Source organism: Oreochromis niloticus, linkage group LG23, assembly GCF_001858045.2.
Source record: "Oreochromis niloticus isolate F11D_XX linkage group LG23, O_niloticus_UMD_NMBU, whole genome shotgun sequence".
Classification (NCBI taxonomy): domain Eukaryota; kingdom Metazoa; phylum Chordata; class Actinopteri; order Cichliformes; family Cichlidae; genus Oreochromis; species Oreochromis niloticus.
In genome coordinates this window covers 3,920,413-3,943,396 of record NC_031986.2, presented here as the reverse complement: position 1 = coordinate 3,943,396, position 22,984 = coordinate 3,920,413, and the positions used below count along the sequence as shown (strand labels likewise).

Below are 22,984 nucleotides of genomic sequence, written 5' to 3'. Positions count from 1 at the left end.
TTTTTTTCAGTAAACAACTTTTTTAACTCTTGTTCAACACAAATTTCAGCTTCTTCACCCCGATTCAGCAGAATTTTCAGTTTTATCACTTCTTTTTAGCACAATTTTCAGCCTCTTCTGCTCTTTTCAGCAGAATTTTCACAACTTCTTCACCTCTTTTTAGCACAATTTTCAGTTTCTGCATCTCTTTTTTGCAGAACATTCAGCTTCTTCACCTCTTTTCAGCAGAAAGTTCAACTACAAAGTTTTTCATCATAAAGTCCAGCTTTTATCCCCCTTTCAGCAGAATTTTCCGTTTTTTTACCCGTTTTCAGCACAAATTCCAGATTCTTCAGCTGTTTTCACCACAAACTTCAGCTTCTTCAGTTTTTTTCAGCAGGTAGTTCTGCTTCTTCAGCTGCACATTCGACTACATGGCATTCACACTGCATTTTCGCAGGAAATGCAACTTTTTCTAGTCTTGTTAATAATTTTACCTCTTCACTACGTATGACTCTGGATACTGTAGCTCCTGTGAAAACGAATGCCTCAAATCAGAAGCACTTGACTCCGTGGTATAATTCTCAAACATGTAGCCTAAAGCAGATAACTCGCAAGCTGGAGAGGAAATGGCGTGTCACAAATTTAGAAGATCATCATTTAGCCTGGAGAAATAGTTTGTTGCTTTATAAGAAAGCCCTCCGTAAAGCCAGAACATCTTACTATTTGTCACTGATTGAAGAAAATAAGAACAATCCTAGGTTTCTCTTTAGTACTGTAGCCAGGCTGACAAAAAGTCAGAGTACTGTTGAGCCAACCATTCCTTTAGCGTTCACTGGTAATCACTTCATGAACTTCTTCACAAAAACTTTTTTAATCATTAGAGAAAAAATTACCCAAAATCATCTCATAGATGTAATATTATCTACAGCTACCTTTAGTACCATTGATAATTCATTTAGACTCTTTTCCCCCAATTGATCTTTCTGAGTTAACTTCAATAATTACTTCCTCCAAACCATCAACGTGTCTTTTAGACCCCATTCCCACTAAACTGCTCAAAGAAATCCTGCCATTAATAAATGCTTCAATCTTAAATCTGATCAACCTGTCTCTAATAGTCAGCTATGTACCACAGCGTTTCAAGCTGGCTGTAGTTAAACCTTTACTTAAAAAGCCATCCCTAGACCCAGCGGTCTTAGCTAATTATAGGCCAATCTCCAACCTTTCTTTCATTTCAAAAATTCTTGAAAGAGTAGTTGTCAAACATCATCTGCAGAGGAATGGCTTATTTGAAGAGTTTCAGTCAGGTTTCAGAGCTCAACTCAGCACAGAAACAGCTTTAGTGAAGGTTACAAATGATCTTCTTATGGCCTCTGACAGTGGACTCATCTCTGTGCTTGTCCTGCTAGACCTCAGTGCAGCGTTCGATACTCTTGACCATAATATCCTATTAGTGTGATTAGAGCACGTTGTAGGTATTACAGGTACTGTCCTGCAGTGGTTTGTATCATATCTATCTAATAGACTCCAATTTGTTCATGTAAATGGAGAGTACTCTTCACACACTGAATTAATTATGGAGTTCCGCAGGGTTCAGTGCTAGGCCCAATTCTGTTTACATTATACATGCTTCCCTTAGACAGTATCATCAGAAGGCATAGCATACATTTTTCACTGCTATGCTGATGACACCCAGCTGTATCTATCTATGAAGCCAGATGACACACACCAATTAGTTAAACTGCAGGAACGTCTTAAAGACATAAAGACTTGGATGGCCGGTAATTTTCTGCTCCTTAATTGAGATAAAACTGAGGTTATTGTACTGAAAATCTTAGAAATAAGGTATCTAACTGGATTCTTACTGTGGATGGCATTACCTTGGCCTCCAGTAACACTGTGAGGAACCTTGGAGTCATTTTTGACCAGGATATGCCCTTCAATGCACATATTAAACAAATATGTAAGACTGCTTTCTTCCATTTGTGCAACATCTCTAAAATTAGAAATATCCTGTCTCAGAGTGACGCTGAAAAACTAGTTCATGCATTTATTACTTCCAGGCTCGACTACTGTAATTCATTATTATCAGGAAGTCCTAAAAACTCCCTGAAAAGCTTTCAGTTAATCCAAAATGCTGCAGCAAGAGTACTGACAGGGACGAGAAAGAGAGAGCAGATTTCTCCTGTATTGGCTTCCCTTCATTGGCTCCCTGTTAAATCCAGAATTCAAAATCCTGCTCCTCACATACAAGGTCTTAAATAATCAGGCCCCATCTTATCTTAATGACCTTGTAGTACCATATCTCCGTGGGATCAGTCCGCCAGGGCCTCCACCAGAGATGGGCAGTAACGCGTTACTTGTAACGCGTTACTGTAATCTGATTACTTTTTTCAAGTAACGAGTAATGTAAGGGATTACTATTGCAAAAACGGTAATTAGATTACCGTTACTTTCACGTAGGAACGCTGCGTTACTAAAACCGTGATTTTTTGCGAGAATGTCTCATGACAGTGACGTAAGTGAGTGCGACGTTTGTGACAACAGCTGTCTGCAGATCATAATATATCGAGTGCGGGACAGAGTGTAGCATGCAGCGTTTAAAGCGTGGAAGTACTGACCTTATTTTGAGTTTGATTCCATAAAAAGTGACAAAAACATTAGTGTCCGTTGTGCGTGGGAAGAAAACTTCTTTTTACAGCGAAAAAACCCCTAAACTTCCAAGCAAGCACCGAGTGTACTATGACGTAATGTGAAATTCACAGAGAAACTCGCGGATTCTTCCACTGACCGCTGCAGCACACCTGCACCAGGGTAAACCTCCTCCGCCTACCCCAGTCCTGCTTTACAGGTGAAAATAGAGCAACAGGACCGCTAGTCTTTGATTTTATTTATTTTCTGCTGTCTTTTACTTGCATCTATTTGAAAGAGTGAGTGTAAACACAAAAAGATATTTTATTTTATGTGCTGGAATGTGCAGAAAATAGGTTTAAATGTTAAACAAATTTCTTCCAGTCAGAGAATGTTGCATATAATTTAATTTTTGCTTGATGCATAAAGTTAAAAGATTAAAACTAATAAAACAAGTTTTAAAAAGAGACTTTTCCATTTGATTACATTTTGTATGATGAATTATGCAGAAAAACTAGAATTGGGCTGAAAGATCTATTGCTTTATCACCTATTCAGGTTGTAAATCGTGTTTTTAAAAAGTAACTAAGTAACTAAGTAACTAAGTAATTGATTACTTTTGAAAATAAGTAATCAGTAAAGTAACGGGATTACTTTTTGGGGGAAGTAATCAGTAATTAGTAACTGATTACTTTTTTCAAGTAACTTGACCAACACTGGCCTCCACTACTGGTCGCCGCCCGGCACACAATGCACCACCAGACGTTCGCCCTCGGGCACCCTCCTCGAGCCGGGCTCCAGGGCGGGGCCTCGGTAACCCTATCCCGGGCAGGGTAAACTGTTCCCTCGATGTTTTCCTCATAAGGGTCTTCTGAATCGCTCTTTGTCTGGTCCCTCACCCAGGACCAATTTGCCATGGGAGACCCTACCAGAGGGCAAAAACACCCGCACAACATAGCCCCTGGGATCCCTGGGACACACAAACCCTCCACCACGATAAGGTAGCAATTCACGGAGTGTATTTGGTCACTACCCTCACCTATGGCCACGAGCTGTGGGTAGTGACCGAAAGAACGAGATCGCGGAAATGAGCTTTCTCCGAAGGGTGGCTGGCCTCTCCCTTAGAGATAAGGTGAGAAGTTCAGCCATCCGGGAGAGGCTCAGAGTAGAGCCGCTGCTCCTTCACATCGAAAGGAGCCAGCTGAGGTTGTTCGGGCATCTGACAAGGATGCCTCCTGGGCACCTCCTGGGTGAGGGATTCCGGGCATGTCCCACTGGGAGGAGGCCCCGGGACAGACCCAGGACATGCTGGAGAGATTATATCTTGTGGCTGGTCTGGGAACACCTTGGTGTTCCCCCGGATAAGCTAGAGGAGGTGGCTGGGGAGAGGGAGGTCTGGGCTTCTCTGCTTAGGCTGCTGCCCCCGTGACCCGGCCCCGGATAAAGATGGATGGATGGATGGATAGTACCATATCGCCCCATTACAGCACTTCGCTCTTGCACTGCAGGCTTACTTGTCATTCCTAGAGTATTTAAAAGTAGAATGGGAGCCTTCAGTTTTCAGGCACCTCTTCTGTGGAACCAGCTTCCAGTTTGGATTTGTGCATTCGTGGATTTGTTTCTTGTTTCCTGTTTTATTGTGAAGGTTGTCTCATGTCAGTGTGTCTAGCTTTGCTCCCCCTGTCTCATTAGCCCTATCTCTCCCAGCTGTGTGTCCCTCCTGTTTCCCATTCCTTGATGACTTCCTCAGTGTATTTAAGCCCCGTGTTTCTTTGTATCAGTGTCGCGTCGTACCCTCAGATTTGCCTGTGGGTTTCTGTGCTCAGTTCATGTTTTGTTCATTGCCAGCAATAAAGCTGAGGTTTTTCAGTTGCAATTCAGTCTCCGAGTCCTGCATTTGGATCCTCATCTCCGCCTGCCTGCACACAGAGCCCTGACAAATCGTACTTGTTATTAATCTCTGTCTCTCTTCCACAGCATGTCTTTATCCTGTCTTCCTTCTCTCACCCCAACCGGTTGCAGCCTGAGCAGCCATCCCTGAGCCTGGTTCTGCCGGAGGTTTCTTCCTGTTAAAAGGGATTTTTTTCTTCCCACTGTCGTCAAAGTGCTTGCTCATAGTGGGTCATATGATTGTTGGGTTTTTCTCTGTATGTATTATTGTAGGGCCTACCTTACAATATAAAGCGCCTTGAGGCGACTGTTGTTGTGATTTGGCGCAATATAATTAAAATTGAATTGAATTCTGTTTATCCTTATCAAGGTTGTGCTGGAGCCTATCCCAGCTACCATAAGATGAGAGGCAGGGGTACACCCTGGACAGGTCGCCAGTGTGTCGCAGAGCTAACACAAAGCACTAGCTGGTAAACATTGTGCGGCATTTAGTGGCTAAAAGTGACCTGTGAGTATTAGCATATCACATATGCTGTATCGATAATAGACAGATCACCACCGAACTTTTAGGCTGTACATACACAGAGAGCCTTTAAACCAACCAAAAAAAATGAAACACAATCACAAAGAATTTCTAAATTTGTACACACTATCAGTTTTAGAAAATTAAATTTTTTCCAGTTTTTTATTAAAAATTATACAGTTTATTGTCACATTGCACTCTGAAATGAAAGCATAGTACAAATAAGTAATTGGAGTTAAAAAAGGAATCAGTTTATAGACCAAAATGTATTCTAAACGTTTGACTCATCAGTAGCCACCTTTGGCAGATATAACAGCCGAACACACCCATGGCTTTCTGCTACAGATATGGGAGTATATTTGATTTCTATTGTAGAATGAAGTTCCCATAAATGCGGACCTTGTAGGTTGCTTTGCTTTGACTCTTCTGTCCAGTTCATCCCAAACCAGCTTGGTGGGGTTTAAGTCTGGAGACTGTGCTGGACACTCCATGTTTTCAAGCTCACCATCTTTTTCTTTTTTCCTGAGGTAGTTCTGGCACAGCTTGGACTTATGTTTTGGGTCATTAACATGTCACCGACCCTGGATCCAGCAAAACAGCTCCAGACCATCACATTTCCTTTTCAGGATCTCACACACTGTGGAACCATCCTTTCACCTACTCAACTTCGTACAAAGATCCTGCATCATGAACCGAAGATTTGAAATTTTGATTCATCAGTCCATAATACCTTCTTCCAGTCTTCATGAGTACAATGGTGGTGTTTCATGGCCCAGGCAAGCCTCTTTGTCTTATTCTGACATCTGGCTTTCTTGCTGCAACTCATCCTGTCAAACCTGCAGCTCAAAGTCTTCTCTTCACAGCTGAAACTGAGACTTGCTTACTATGACCACTATTAAGCTGTGCTTGAAGCTGTTGTCCTGTGAGCCGCCTATCACACAAGCTGTTAACTCTCAGAAACTTGTCCTCTGATTCAGTTGTGTCTTTGGGTCTGCAGACCTCTTCCTGTCACAGTTTGTTTCTGAGTTCCTTTGATGATGAAGGAAACTGTACTCACTGACACCTTGACTTTCTTTGCAGTTTCTCTGTAGGACAGACCTACATTTATAAGTGTCATGTTGGTCTGTCTCTCTTCCATTGTTTTTTCTCACCGTGTTTGTACCAACACACTACTTTTTGCAGTACAATGTTGTTCAACACTGCTTTTGCAGACAGAGGGAGTTGGAAGTAATCCACCGAGTTGGAACACCTGCAGGAATTAGTAGCACCAGCTTTCAAGGCTTGATCAAATTGTTTACCCATTTTCCCCGAACTATGCAAGAAACATCTCCTGGATGCACTGGCACGCATCTTCAGTTATATATCCTGGGGTCGTCAGGTGTTTCGGGTCTCGCAACATCATACACCCTCGCCCAGGCGACCCAGCCAGGGGTGATCGGGCCCTGACTTGCGTACCAGTAGCTACCCACGGATCAGCTCTCTTAATCCACAGCCACCTTGTGGCTTTCTCTTCCGCTTCACTCACAGCCTGGATGGCCCTCTTCTTGGCTGCCCCAGCCACACCCAGCCGGCCAAGGACTTTGCAGGGTGACTGTCCTGCAAAGCCCCTTGTTGAGGTTTAAATTTATAATCTTAAATGCTTATATGCTGATTATATTGCATTATATAAGAAAGGCCTAACTCTGAGTACACTCTGTGCTAAAAAGTGCTGAGAGGAAACTGCATGGTTTTGCAGAGCATGCTTTTGCAGCTAGAATGAAGTGAAAGTAAAACCCACTAGGCTGTTTGATCAAAACTTAAAGTGTGGGTGACGTCTATATAAATGAGTAGGCTTCCTGTTTGTGCTTCAGACCTGAGCTTGTGTGTTCGTGTGTTCAGGTCTCCATATTCCGGAATATGTAAAAATAAAGATCATTTGTAAAGTAATAAGACCACTTCTGTGTCCTTTTTTGGCCGTAAAGAATCCAAAGAACCGGAATTTAATACTTGGTGCCAGTGACCCGGATTCTTGTGCAGCTGAGAGGACTAATTTGGACCTTAAGGTACGATCTGATATGAGGTGGACAACAGATCCTAAAAGAGGATAGGTAAGCGCAAGCCTGTTGAAAATTGTGCACATTGGATGAATTCTAAATTAGTTGTCCACCGAATGGATGATTGTTACCATTAAACTGGCTCACTAGTGGAAATTAAATTTAATTGTAAAATCTGTTAAGTAGATTTCAGGTGACATGTCCATGATAATTTTGGGTAATTAGAAATATAGAAAAGTAAAGTTTGGGGATATTTGATGAAAGCTCATTGTTGTTAATATTGGGGTGGATCTTTAATTGTTGTGACGTATATTTGAAGTTGGTGTGTTATATGTGTGTTACATCAGCCAAGGAAAGAGATTAGATTAGGATATTTGGTCAGGGAATTTTATTCCCACATTGATTATAGGGTTGGACCCGGGCATCAGATAACAAACTGGCGGTTAGAGTCCACAGTGATGCTTCCAGAATTATTTAAATTGTAGGATGGAGACGGCGTTTCTCTATGGGTGCAAAATGTTCTGAGTGTGATGGCTCCATCTTGCGGCAGACGCGCTGCAATTTCCTGCGGCGACAGGGTCATCCGGGTGATACCCGCGACAGGTAGGGACAGTCGTTAATAATCAGTGGTCAAGCACCACTTTACTTGCACCGTTTGACCGACAGGGGCGGGGTCCCGGCCGTGACCATTCAACATGACTGACAGGTGAGCTTTAAGTAAAGCTGTAAGGCGCAAGTGGGATACTTAGACGCTGGAGGTGGAGCTTCCTGTCTAGCCGCGGGAAGTGGTTATAAATTAATTAGGGCCTAGAAATTTGACCGCTATTGGAGAGGGCGTTCCCGAAGCGGGGTGATTGACCAGGAAGGTGGGCGAACCTGGGCCTTAGAGGCTTTTAAAGTGGTTGAAAAGTTAGGTGTACCGGTACTGAGGTTTGGAAAATGTGATATGGAAATGAAGATGTGATATGGTAATGGAAATAATTTATCTTGGCAGTTACTGGCAGTCTTTTGTTATATATAAATGCGTGAATGTATAAGTGAAGTGTAAAATCGTCATTTGGATGAATGATTAAAGGTGCACATTGTTTTGAGAGAAAAGAGTGTGTGAGACGACGAAGTTCAGGGAAGTGTGTAAAATGCTGATGAAAGTATTGCGTGAAATAAGGGTGAATTGTTTTTAGATCAAGACTTAGCAGAATTACAAAGGGTTTATAGACTGTAAATATAAAGAAAAAAACAAGAGTTCGATTAGTCTGTAGAAACAGGAAAGAGAGAAACAGAAAAAATATGAGTGTGTGGCTGTGTGTGTGACAGGAAGTAGTGTGTGTGACAGGAACTTTGCATGCCCATAAAAGGAAACTGGCTGATGTGTGTAGTGTGAGACCAGGGAGAGAGACTTAGGAAGGAATGTCTTAAAAAAAAGTGATAAAATGATATTAATTAAATGTTTTAGTGTATTAATACAGGTGGACTTCTCTCAACCTGGAAACTTGAGTACAGCGGCAAAATGATAGATTAACAGAAGTGGGAGGAAAACAGGCCAGTCTTTGGCTTAAATTTTTACAGCTTCACCTCTCACTGTCTCATTATCCTGAGAAGAAGCTTAAAGGACAGTCAATCTCCTGATGAAGACAGAAGACAGACTGAACACCGTGTACTTGAAGAATTAACAGCAGGCAAAAAGACAGTGCAACTGAACTATAACACTGACGACTCCAGCACCAGCATGTAAGAAAGCACGTGATGCAACATGCATGGTGAATTACAGACTGGTAAGAACAGTGGGACAAAGAACTGTGTGAAAGCACTGGACACTGAGTTTCATATTTGCCATGCTTGGAGTAATCCTGAAAGAAATAATAATAATAATAATACATTTTATTTATAGGCGCCTTTCAGACCCTCAAGGTCACCTTACAGTAGCACGTAAACAATACCATAAAAAACATTAAAAAAAAATGTATATATAGCAAACATGGTAGATAAAATTTAGACATAAACAGTCATAAAAGTATAAAAGCAAATATAAAAACTGAGCAAGGTAAAAATGGCCTAAGACAGATCAGGTGTATGCAATTCTAAACAGATGGGTTTTGAGTAGTGATTTAAAAGAGGTGAGACAGTGTGTGGTCCGTAGAGCAAGTGGAAGTGCATTCCAAAGTCTGGGGGCAGAACAACTAAAGGCTCTGAGTCCCATGGTAGTCAGGCGAGCAGGTGGAACTGACAGAAGGGAAGCTGAAGAAGAGCGGAGTGTACGAAGGGGTGAGTATGTATGGAGAAGATCGGATAGATATGGAGGAGCGAGGTTATGAAGCGCTTTGAAAGTGAGAGGCAGGATCTTGAAATTGACACGGAGGTGAATTGGGAGCCAATGGAGCTGTTTAAGAACAGGTGTTATATGTTCAGTGGATCTAGTTCTGGAAATAATACGAGCAGCTGTATTTTGAACCAACTGCAGTTTATGGAGGGATTTATGAGGTAGACCATAAAGAAGAGAGTTACAGTAATCCAGACGAGATGTGACAAGAGCACTGACAAGTATGGCGGTACTGTGTGGTGTGAGAGCCTGAAAAGATCAAGAGAGAAGCAATGGAGAGAAGAAACGGCTGATTTGGGCCTGTGTTGATCTGCAAGGCCCCAAAGGAAACTGTGAGAACAGTGAGAGGTGAACCTGGACGTGACATAGTGAATGGATATGGGAAAATTGGATTGAAGGCTGAACTTATGGAGGTTTAGAGATGTCCACCAAATCACAACAAAGAGGTAAACAAAAAGAAGGAAAAATAAAGTGAGAAAATAACTAACAATTATATTAATGAATAGAAAACACACATACACAAATTGTTACATGTGAAATTATTTTTGGAAAGAATCAGAAGTGAGACAGTTTGAAACCAAAGCTCAGTGAAAAGATGCATGAATTAAACCTGATTATATAATACATATGGAATGAAGAAGCAGGCTTACACTGAACATTAACATGAAGACATAACAAATGCAATGAAGACACGCTTACACTTACATGCATGACATAAATTGGTATTTCTGACCGGAAAAAGAGAAGTGGGTCGTTTAGGCACTCATGATAATAATGAAAATGTTTCAGTGTTGTTGTCTGTAGGTGCAAGCAGACCTGGACCAATTTTCCACATGCAGCGGTCGGAAGAAAGTTATAGGTTAACATGACTGGGAACGTTCAGGCCAAGGTTCTGGTTGAACTGGCTGAGGACAAGGAATGCTGTTATTTAAGGTGGGAAATCAAAATTTGGGTTAGCAAACTGAGGAAAGAAAACTGACTGCTAAGTGGGAAATTGTGAAGGAGTCTGAAACACTGGAAAACATTTACAGAAAATCACACACACAAACAGAAAATGCATTACCCTTACAAATATAAGAGAGCTCATGAGGATTAGACAGTTTGTTGAGCATGTGAGTGTGTCTATGAGTGTTGAAGTAGTGTGAATTTAGCACATTTAAACCCTGAAGTAGTTTTAAAAGAGTGAATTGGAAGTGCTCTTGTGTCGATTGAACAAAACAGGTGATTACTGTAGGAAGAAAATAAAATAATTTAATAGTGTGGTGAGATTTAAATATGCCTTTCTCTTGTCACGGTGACTTCCTGAGATGTAACTCAGTACGCAAATTAGCTGAAATGAGTGGTGAGAAAGAAGTCTGTGTGACTGAGGCTTTCAAGAGAGGAAACATAGCAGACTGTTCAGAAGTGCAGAGTTGGACAAGAAATTTATAATTTAGTGATGATACATTGTTATAACGGGTTTATATCTTATGCTAAATCTAAGTATGTTAAAGTGCTTAAAGGGGAACATTACTGTGTGGAAACTGTGTGGCTTTTAACAAGATTTTCTGTGTATTTAGCAGGTGAAATTATGTCAGTTGACCTCAGACTCTCAGGACGCTGTGGAATCTGAGGCCAACAACTAGATATGATGTGGGGAAAATGAACAGAAGGAGCGATTTTAAGTCTGATTTCAGACTATGTAAGTATTAATTAAACCAAGAGTAGGGCAAAACTTTTGTGGCCCTGAAGTTCTAATCTCCATAGCATATCGATAGATTAATAAGTAAAATTTTTGTGTGTTTAAGATCTTTGGGGTTGTTGTTTGAGTGATGGGTTGATTGTGTCAGCTAGGTTTGGGTTGTTTTCTTATTTTAATAGAGAGAGTTTTAGTAAACATGGACATGTCTAGAATTGGGCCCTTTAAAATTGTAACAGTGCACTTAGAGGAAACCTGTCAGGTGATTATGTTTTGTATTTTGATGAGCTAATAATCAGTTCCGGTCTAAAAGGATTGCAGCGTGTCAATCCACACTAAAATGATAGACAAGTGTTTTTCATTTGAGTGAATGTGTGTGAGTGAGTGGGTGACTGGACTGTGACTGGACTGACAAATGGACCAACGTTACCGTGAATGAAGGGGAACAAACAATTGACTAAGTTGGGGAGAGAAAGGGGATGCTTTGCTTTGTTTTGCTTTTGCCATGAGCAGGAGGAGTGGGAGACTTAATTTTGGGTTGCTGGTGTTCGCTTTAAGTAAATTCTGTGTTATTGATGGGGTTTAGATTATGGTAGTAAATTATATTGTTGGGAAAATGCCAAATGCAAAAGGGGAGAAACTTTTTGATATAATTCATGTTACCACTAACAAAAGAGGCCGCTGTACAAATGAATTAAATTTTATATAGGAAAATAATTACAACCAAAGTAATATTTATGAGTCACATAGGAGATCGCTAGACTCTTCATATAAAATACAGTTATAGAATAACAAACGCTTGTCGAAGTGACCAAGGTTTTTTCCTTTACAACAGGAGCAAAGTAAGAATATATTTTGGTTAAGTCTGATAAAGTATAATTAGAATGTATTGTTACATTAAGAGGAGCAAAATGAAATTAGAATATGCTGTATCAAGAACATGTTATATTTGACACATGAGGTGTGTCAAGAAGGGGGATTTGGGGTGTAATTTGAAATAAGGGGCTTTATGATCATGGTAGGACCTGGTGGGAGTTTGTTTTGGTTATGATAAAATTTACGCATAAGTAATTGCTTCTATGCTTAAACTTAATTGATTAAAAATGTTTGTTTTCTGTTTGATGTTTTAGTAGAATAAGCGGTCATAATGATTTTCTTGAGATCTATTGTGAAAGGTGACACAAAGGTCAATGTAAAAACAAAAAGCTTGTAGACATACATAACATGAAGGTTCATTTGTAGGTGAGTTAAGACACAGTTTGCTTGGAAACTTTTGCACTTGCAACAGTTTTTTAATGCACGCATACGGACATAAATATTACGTAGATTGATTTGTGGGGTAGAGGTGAAAAACATTTTGCTTTGTTTTTGCTTAGCAAGCAGTGATGGTGTGATAGATAAGCAGGCCCTGAGTACAGGACGTGCTTGAGATGATCAGATAAGAGAAGAAGAGAGTTTCTTAAAAGGGTGTCAAAGGTTGTTAAAAGTGTAGCTTACCCAAATGAATAAAATTGAAGATTATATATGTATAAATGATAGACCCTAGAACATGATAGGTTGTTGTGGAGATCAAGGAAATATTTTACTGATACTATTCATAACCATCATGATTACAATTGCATTAACCATGATTTCACCAAAGCATTTATTGAAGCTGTTGGCATTATGTTAAAACTTGTATTACAGGTGTTATCATAATCACATATTAACCTTTTTGTTTATATCCTTTTTATTAAGCTTTAAGTAGTGGCATCTATTCAACATATTATACATATAGTTTCAGTTAGACTGTTACATATATGAGTTGGCTTCTGTCTGGTGAGAGGTCATAAGTTTAGTTGGCGAGGTGAGACAGAGTGCATCTGAGGTCGAGACACACACACACACACACACACACACACACACACACACACACACATAGTCGGTAGACTCATTTCTAGGTATGAGTTCAAACATATTTTGCTTGTAACTGCATTTTGTGCTTGCATAAGTGACAGTTGTTCTAGGATGTGCGTCTGCTGTTCCAGACATAAGCGAAAGGGGGAATTTCAATAGGAAGCACCTGGCGTGGAGACGGAGAAAATGATCTTTTTAAATGTCGCCTTCCACTTTCTTCCTGTCCTTACCTATACTGTGGGGCCTCTCTTGTGCGTGCAACCTCGAACTCTTCTGTGAGACCACTGAAGGGTAACTGCAAGATGTTGCTTGCCCCATACAAGGCACTACTGGTGAGGCTGAGGGGAAGACCCAGCCACTTATGAAGAAAACCACTGATCTTCCTTTCAAGGGATTCCACAGTAGGTATTGGAACTGTGTCTTCCGGCGCCCCCCGTGTGCGGCAGCCTGTTACAGCAGCTCTGCTCATTCTGAGTTTCTTTCTTTCTTATCTTTTTCTTCTCGTAATTTTTTATAACTAACGTATTAGTAATTAGACTCTGCAACCATGTTCTACCGTTTTGTGCTAGTTCTGGTCGTTTTTCTCAGTTTTTTTCTATTTTTTTCACCTGTGTCTGGGGACCCAGAGCAGGGATCCTTTGTTTATGGTAAGGATCAGCTGTTAGCGCTGCGTCCCGCAGCTGTACTGCCGGCGGACAGACCCGACATTCCCAGCGAGCTGAGGAGGAAAAGACGGGGGTGTCGTGCTGGGAAGGAGCGCCATCGCCTGAGAAGGAGACGTTATCGACCATCTCTTCCTTCTGTAATTATTGGAAATGTAAGATCTTTGCCCAATAAGATGGATGAGCTCACGTCGCTAACCTGGTCACAGAGGGAGTACTGGCAATGTAGCATCATGATGCTAACGGAGTCGTGGCTAACACCGCTAACTCCGGACACGAGCGTGACACTACCGGGATTCCAGCTGCTGCGAGCGGACAGGACGAGAGACAGCGGTAAGAGGAAAGGAGGGGGACTGGCAGTGTTTGTGAATGACAGATGGTGAAACCCCGGGCACATCACTGTAAAAGAACAACTCTGCAGCAGAGACATTGAGCTGTTAGCCGTTAGCATGCGTCCGTACTACCTGCCCCGGGAATTCTCGCATGTTATCGCGATAAAGCGTATGTCCCCCCCTCGGCCAACGCGGATGCAGCCTGTGACTCTCTCCACTCTGTGGTCAGCAGACTGCAAACACAATCTCCAAGAGCCCTTCTCATAATATCAGGGGACTTCAATCATGCCTCACTGGACTCCACACTGCCCACCTTCACCCAATATGTGACCTGCCCAACCAGAGACAATAAAACACTGGACTTACTGTATGCCAATGCAGAAGAGGCATACAGTTCATCACCTCTCCCTCCCCTGGGCAGATCTGATCATAACCTGGTGCACCTTGTCCCTGTGTATGAGCCCTTAGTGCGCAGGGAGCCACCAGCCACCCGCACAGAGCAGAGATGGTCGGAGGAGAGCGAGGAGGCTCTTAAGGATTGTTTTGAGTCGACTGTGTGGGAGGTGATCTGTGACGACCACAGAGAGGACATCGACAGCCTTACTACATGCATTACTGACTATATTAATTTCTGTGTGGATAACACCGTACCTACCAGGACTGTACGGTGTTTCTCCAACAACAAACCCTGGATTACCCCAGAAATTAAAGCTGTCCTCAAGCAGAAGAGGAGGGCCTTCAAATCCAGAGACAAAGAGGAGTTGAAAAGGGTGCAGAGAGAGCTGAGGGGACTGATAAGGAATGGGAAGGACAGCTACAGGCAAAAGATGGAGAACCAGCTTCAGCAAAATAACGTTGGTGAAGTCTGGAGAGGCCTCAGAACCATCTCAGGCCACAAACATCAGAACTCTCTGCCTGGGAGGGATGTGAGGTGGGCAAATGAACTGAATCATTTCTTCAACAGATTTGATTCAGCCATGAGGCAGTCTCCAACATTGGCTGCAGACTCACCCACCCCACTGCTGCTGTTCCACCTCTGACACTTCACACCTCCTCTATTCACCCTGCTCACCCCTCCCCACCCCCAACAACAGCATCCAATACACACTCAACACAAGGCTCCAGCCTGTCTCTCTCAACCACCCAGGTTAGGAGGGAACTGAGGAGGATTAAAGCCAAGAAGGCAGCGGGTCCAGATGGCATCAGCTCGAGGGTCGTCAGGTCCTGCGCGGACCAACTGTGTGGGGTGATGGAGCACCTCTTCAACCTAAGCCTGAGGCTGGGACGAGTCCCACAGCTCTGGAAAACCTGTGTTGTACCAGTGCCAAAGACTTCACGGCCCAAGGACCTCAACAGCTACAGGCCGGTGGCTCTGACATCCCACCTGATGAAGACCCTGGAGCGGTTGGTCCTGGCTCAGCTTCGGCGCCTTGTGAGCTCATCACTGGACCCACTTCAGTTTGCCTACCAGCCTGGCATTGGAGCGGATGATGCCGTAATTCACCTCCTACATCGTTCCCTCGCTCACCTGGAGACCGCTGGGAGCACTGTGAGAATCATGTTCTTTGTTTTCGCCAGTGCCTTCAACACCATTCTTCCCTTGGTTCTGAAGGACAAGCTGGAGAACTCTGGAGTGGACCATCACCTCACTACCTGGATTTTGGACTACCTCACCGACCGACCACAGTATGTGAGGACTCAGGGCTGTGTGTCGGACAGGGTCGTCTGCAGTACGGGGGCCCCACAGGGAACGGTTCTGGCTCCGTTCCTCTTCACCATCTACACTGCAGACTTCTCCCACAACTCCACCCAGTGCTTCCTGCAGAAGTTCTCTGATGACTCTGCAATAGTCGGCCTCATCACTGATGGGGACGACAAGGAGTACAGAGGACTGACTCAAGACTTTGTGGACTGGTGCCAGCTGAACTACCTCCAGATCAATGCCAGTAAAACCAAGGAGCTGGTGGTAGACTTCCGCAGGCACAAACATCCTCCACTGCAACCACTGAACATCCAAGGTATGGACATTGAGGCTGTGGACAGCTACAGGTACCTTGGTGTTCATCTGAACAACAAACTGGACTGGACTCATAACTCAGACGCCCTCTACAGGAAAGGGCAGAGCAGGCTGTACCTGCTGCGGAGACTCAGGTCGTTTGGAGTGGAGGGCCCACTCCTGAAGACCTTCTATGACTCTGTGGTGGCCTCAGCCATCTTTTATGGTGTGGTCTGCTGGGGCGGCAACATCTCTGCTGGGGACAGGAAGAGACTGAACAGGCTGATCCGCAGGGCCAGCTCTGTTCTAGGATGCCCTCTGGACCCAGTGGAGGTGGTGAGTGACAGGAGAATGGTGGCTAAGCTGTCATCCCTGTTGGACAACATCTCCCACCCCATGCATGAGACTGTGACAGCACTGAGCAGCTCCTTCAGTGGCAGGCTGCGGCACCCACGGTGTGGGACGGAGAGATTTCGCAGGTCTTTCCTCCCCACTGCTGTCAGACTCCACAATAAAGACTTTAACTGATCAAACACACACATCCACAAATGTGCAATAACACTAATGTGCAATAATCTTTTCTGGCATCGTTGTATTTTTACTCAACTGTATATAGCATTTGTACTCTATTTTTATCTCATTGTATATTTTATTCTATTTTATTCTACTGTATATAGTATTTTATTTTATTCTATTCTGTACAGTTGTGTACTGTATTTATTCTTATTTTATTTTATTCTAATTTTTGCTTCATAACTTTTGCACTGTCCACTTCCTGCTGTGACAAAACAAATTTCCCACGTGTGGGACTAATAAAGGTTATCTTATCTTATCTTATCTTATCTTAGACAAGCAGAGGCCACAGGATTCGGGCGAGGATGGAATACAGGTCGATCCGGGCATTAAATCTTCCAGGCAGGCCGGACTTATCCACCTTAGTGAGCCATGCTCCCAGCTCCTCATTTGCCTTCTAGATGGCAGCAAAGCACTGAAAAAGGCCTTTTTGAATAATTCTGAAATGTACATTATTTTTCAGTTTTGGGTAACCTTACCTTTATTTTTAATTTCTGGCAGTTCACCAGTTACCTTTGCACAATTTCAAGCTGTTCATTTGACTTGAAAGACTTGAATTACAATAAACTGGAAAAATTAGGGTGTTCTAAAACTTTTGACTGGTAGTGTAGTTCTAAGTGATAGACGAAAGAATAAGGATAATTAATGTGCACTGATTTATTTCTCAAGAATTAGTAAAGAATGAAAAAGGCAACTATGGACTTAATACATCATTTTTATCAAGTGCTTGCAAGCGGTCCTGCAAAGGTTAAACTGTTGTCAGCGTTGTGTTTATGAAATGTTTTTCTGTACACTTAGTTGCCAAAAATATCAAATTAAAAAAATGTAAACAACAAACTTGGATACTTTGTGTAGCTTTCACATCCAAATGCCTACTGGTAAAATGTTAAGTTTGAACCAGATTAACATACTAACCAAAATTACAAAATATATGTTTGTTTGGGTATTTGTTAACTATCAAACAAAGACAGGCTTTTTACCCTGTTTCCTCTTGTTTTGCTTCATCCTTATACAAAGCACTTAGATATGGGGAAACCTTTTGTATACAAGCGCGTTGATCCACACAGGTGTGCACACGGGTGTTCACTGTTCGTAGACAAACTACACCTTTCTTAGCTGCTACTTCAAAGCACATTGTGCGCTGTCTGTCCTGCGTGCTGCACAACAACTTTCAATATTTAGTATTTACTGCTGTTCACACTCAGCTAGATTAACGTGATGGTGTTGTGTTTAGTATGTTGCTTTGTTTTTTTGTTTTTTGTTTTTTGTTTTTTGCTTGTCTTCTCCTTTTTCTCTCAACAGGTGATCCAGGAGATTTTTTTTTCTTTCTCTTTGTCTTTATAAGTGCCCTTTCTCACTGTCCCTTTTCCCTTCTGTTTTTCTTTTCCTTCCTCTCTTTCTTTCTCCCTTTCCTATCCCCCAGTCATGTCTGTCCCATCTGTAACAACTGAAAATAAAATAAATAATAATAACAAAGTTTGATCAAATGGACCAATACGGCAATGCCATGATCCATTTGGCAAAATAAATCCATTTGGTATCCTTGTTGGTCTTCAGACAACAATTCTGACGGCTTAAGAACCAAATGGGACAGGCAAAGAAAAAAAAAAAAAAAAAAAAAAGATATGGGTGTAAACTCATATCATGCATTTTCTTCTGTAGAATACAAATGTCGTCAGCTGACACATATAAGTAAAGGGTCCAAAATGTCTGCAAAATGTCATCACACTCATTACTGACACTTTGCTGCATCTCATATGAGCTTGTTCCCTCAGGTATGACCGAAATGCTGAAATAACAAGGTCCTATTGCACACTTAGATCATATATAAATGACACAGATGCACATATGCACATAAGACACAGGCACACAATTTTTACCTGGACTTTGTCATGCAGCTCCTGAATACTGCTGTCTTTGCGTGTCACAGAGAATTCAGGGCTCTGCAGAATGGCTTCACCACGGGTCATATAGCTGTGGACTTCAGTGAAATCCACATCAAATCTGGCAATAGATGCAGACAAACACAAATGTGTTTTGTATTATAAGCCATCACACTGTGTGCACATAAGATAATGTGGTGGTGAAGTTCTATTAACACTACATTTACAAGACTGCATACAAGATGTCACATAGCAGCATGTAATCATATAGGACCTCATTTCAGCTTCACACTCAAACAGTTATTTATTAAATACCATAGAGGGAGTTTACTATTATCCTGTAATATTTTAAATTTGGTGGAGATTATGAAATACCATTCAATTATGGAATGTTGTTATTTGCAGATGTCTTCTGTGAATAAAAACCTTTGTCAGCAACATAAATTTCATTGTCCTGAAAGGAGGCCTTGGAAATAAGAACTGCCAACACATTGGAATTGATGTGCCCAGTGGAAAAACAATTCAGAACTGTAACATGTAAAATTTCTGGCTGACTGACAGCTGCCAGCTCCAATTACAATCCCACTGCAATGACCATGCAAGCCACACAAATGTCTGTGCTGAAAAGCTGAGAATTAAAGTGTGGACACTTTAAAGTGTGGACACTTTAATTCTCAGAATTAAAGTGTGGACACTTTAATTCTCAGTATGCACAAAAAAGAAGAAAAAATGATCGATTACATTTTGTTAATAATTGTCAGACTGTGTAAAATGTAAACAAAATAGATTATGTGGATTTGCAAAAAAAACATTACTACAACATTATGACCTCCTCTGCTACTGGACTGTCTCCATTTGTATCACCCCTCGGTTATCAACCTCCTCTTTTTTCAGTCCATTGAAGGTGAGCTCTTGGTCCCGTGATTACAGGAGGTATGTGTTCTTCATAAGTTCTTCACCTTGCTAAGAACACCTCTGCCAGGTCGAGCTAGGTAGCAACAGCTAGATAGCTCTGTTGTCTACTAGCTTAAAGTTGGTGTTAGCTGGTGCGTAGCCTGCCCACGGAGCACTATATTCGAGTCTTCTTGTGCAGTGTTTTTGCTTTGCATTTTGATATGAATACCAAATCAAAGCAAGCAAAGCAGAACTCTTCTGTTTTGCCCTGTCCTCAGGGGTTTGGTTTCTCTTTGCACAACAAGGACCAGCACGCTACGTGCCCCGCCTGCCTGGGATCCAAAGTAATGTTCACCTGACTGTGCTCACGCATTGTAGCTGAGAATTACTCAGTGCTGTAGAAAACCCTTAAATTTTATTTTAACTTACATTTAACAAAATGCCTCAAAAATGACCAAAAAGGTTCACTGTTAAACTACCACTACAAAACTTCTAAAGCTGCTTGCTTTTCTACTTACTACAAGGTTCAGGAGTATTTTCAGAAACTTCTACTTCACTGTTGGCAAAAATTCAGTTTAAAGCTGCTTACTATTATAACCACCAAACCTAGATACTATGAGTATTCGCAATACTTCAGCACCTACCTGCTGAGATAAGAGAGTAAAAAGGGATGCATGTATCTGAACATTTAATAAAAATTAGAAGGTATATTAAAATGAATAATGCTCCAAAGCTCACGTTTTCAAGTGTAGGAACATAAACACACCTTTTCCTGAGCTCAGAATCCACAACTACTTGTCTCTTCTTCTGTGGAGGTGGTGACTCTCGGGTCTGGCGGACAGCTGACATCTTCTCTCTTGTTGTCACTTTGGTTACAGTTGCAGTTACTGAGTGGGTTAGCTCGGAATGCTGTGCTGCACTGACAGCTGCCGAGAGCTGAATGTTAAGGGGAGATAATACACTCAGGCAAACTGTGTTTAACATCAGGAGCTGAATTATACAGATGACAAATCATCATTCTTGACAGGTGATAACTGATGGTTGGACATCATCTATCATACAAGGTCATGAGTACAGTGTTTTGCGGTATAAGTGTGGGTTCCAACAAGAGCTCTAGACTGAGTGTGTGTGTGTAGGTGAGTGCATACTCAGACAGCTTTGGAGGCAGTTAAGCAGCAATTTAGAATATGACTTTAGAATAAACTGTAATGACAATGTGAGAAGAAGCATATGTAGAGTGTATGTATGTGTATGTAGAGGTCAATCTGCTGGTTATCTCTTTCAATGGAAAAATAAATAAAATAAGAAAGAGAGGGAGAAATATCTATGCAACCAGATTGAGCACTAACGCAGAATTAATGTGTGCATTTAAAGTTATGTGTACATACAAGCAGTCCTCAACAAAACATTGTGTATAGCATTAAGTGGTTTTCAGTTGGCATTTTCTTAATCTTAACAAATCTCGTGCAGATGAGAAAACCAAAGTTCTATGATTATGAGGCCACATGAATTTATTTAATTTATTAAGCAGTCAAATCTGTTTAAAATGTTTTATGTTTTATTAGCTTATTTTTCTCTTTCATTGTAATGATGTTAGCACATGTATTCAGTGCATTGATGGAGTTAGGGTATGTGAACCATGATTTCTTTTTTTTTTTAAAGTGAAGCAACCAGTATCTTTTCATTTCAGACATGCATGCAAACAGGCAAAGCTCCGTTGCCTGTTTGCATGCATCTTTTACATTACTGCCATCTTTTGATCATAGTTGGTTGTTGTTACTGAAAGCTCTGCTTGTTTTGTACTCACAGTAAACTGCAGTTGCATTGTAGATAAACCTGTCTTTCACAGTAAATTAATGGGAAACCATCATGTGAGACAAGCTGCCACTGGCACTGCTTTTACTGCTGCTTACAATCTCCGCTTTGTGTGGAAATACAGCTACCATTAGCAAGTAAACTAGATTCAGCGATCCTCGCAACAGATGAGTTTCTCTTTTAGAGAGAAGAGTCTTTCTCATGGCAACAATTAAACATGTTATACTTGTTCACTCCTGTTCTCATTGGACTGTCTTGAACTTTAATATCTAACTTGCTAACTGAAGCCTAGAGAGTCTAAGATGTAGCTTTTGAGTTTTTTGCAGTTACTCTGACCATTGCACTGTCTGAACTTGGGGAGAATTTGCTGAGTCGGCTGATGTCATTCCTTCTTGGCATAGTGTTAACACATACCTGAATGCTCCAGACTGACAAACTACCTAAACATTTACTTTTATAGAAGTGGCCTCACTGGCTGATATTCAGTTAACCAAGTGCATTTGTATAGTAGTTACTGGCTGTTATTTACTCTCTTAATCCCTATTGGAAGGAATACAGTGCACTCTGTTTTTCCATATTGGCATAGTTTTTGTTAAATAAATACTGACACAATGTAAAAAATGTGCCATGATGTTCACATAACTCTACATACAGTAAAAGACAACTCAGCACTCATTGTACCTGGGTGATACTCATCTCTAGGATCTGGACTAGTTGGCCCTGGCGCTGGGCAAAGCTATCCAGTCTGGCCTCTAGTTTGTTGGCCACCTCTTTGTTCTTCACACTGGACACCAGATCCTGGCTCATTGAGCATAATTTGTCCATGGTGGGACGCTTCACATCAAGGTCTGCCTTCACAGTCTTACGGAACAGACACATACACACAACAAAAGTTGCAGAGATCTAAGCCTACCTGGCATGTCACTCATGTAACTGGTGCAGATTTTATTTTCTGTTCTTTACAAAAAGGTACAGCAGCTCCGGTATAGGCATACTCACAGTAAGATGGTGCAAACAGGCCACCATCTCTGTCTGGTCCTTCAGGTTGGTTGTCTTAATGGACCCAACCATCTCCTCCTTCTGAGTTAACCAGGAGTCAAATAAACACTGTAAGAAAACAAGAAGACAGAAAAGAGTTTGACAAGAAAGGAGTAGAAATGGAAAGATAAATGAAATTCAATTTAATTCAATTTTATTTCTATAGTACCAAATCACAACAACAGTCACCTCAAGGGTGACTGTATATGAATAGTGTAAGGTAGACCCCACAATAATACAGAGAAAACTCCAACAATCAGACAATCCCCTATGAGCAAGCGCTTTGTGAGAATGGGAGGGAAATACTCCCTTTTAACAGGAAGAAACCTCTCACACAACCAAGATCAGGAGGGGTAAATAAAGGGACATATAGGAAACACTAAAATAAAAGAAGAAGAAACCAGTGGAAAGTAAGGAGACTGACAGAAAACAAAATAACGAGTTAAAGATGGGGAAACTGAATAAGGAAATAGGCGGGAAAAAGAAGGAGGTAAGTTAGATACCAAAAAACGATGAAATGGGCAGACAGGTGAGAAAAATTGAAAAGAAGATAACACTGGTAGGGTAAGATGGCAGGTGAGGAAGATGAAAAAGGAAAACAAAAGAAAAGGGTAGAGGAAGGAAAAGTTATTAATTGACATAAAAAGACAAAAGAAAACGATCAAAAGATAAGTGGACTAGTAGAGTAGGAGCTAAGAAAAGCAGAAAAAAAGTGGAGAACAAGGTTGCAGTCAAAGAGTTTGCTTTGTTAAGAAAGGTTCTTAACTGGATGAACTTACGAAGCCATTGTGAAAGCCATGACAAGGAAGTGGAAGCTGTGTGTTGGTGTAACATAAATACAA

The 22,984-nt window shown here is 41.5% G+C and overlaps 2 protein-coding genes across 6 annotated transcripts in view; one reads left to right on the top strand and one right to left on the bottom strand.

Moving 5' to 3' along the window:
* Positions 1-22,984, top strand: part of LOC109197015 (ATP-dependent DNA helicase PIF1) — a 933,009-nt gene that overhangs the window by 135,002 nt on the left and 775,023 nt on the right. The gene's annotated exons all lie outside the window — the stretch shown is intronic.
* LOC100694991 (dystrophin) overlaps positions 1-22,984 on the bottom strand; it is a 178,659-nt gene that overhangs the window by 107,871 nt on the left and 47,804 nt on the right. For all 4 annotated transcript variants that reach the window (XM_025902685.1, XM_019351894.2, XM_025902687.1 and 1 more), the window contains 4 exons: positions 22,104-22,211; positions 21,786-21,965; positions 20,056-20,225; positions 18,393-18,516 (listed from right to left, as the gene is read on the bottom strand). In XM_025902685.1, coding sequence (XP_025758470.1) covers positions 18,393-18,516; positions 20,056-20,225; positions 21,786-21,965; positions 22,104-22,211 — 582 coding nt within the window. The remainder of the gene's footprint in view (positions 1-18,392; positions 18,517-20,055; positions 20,226-21,785; positions 21,966-22,103; positions 22,212-22,984) is intronic.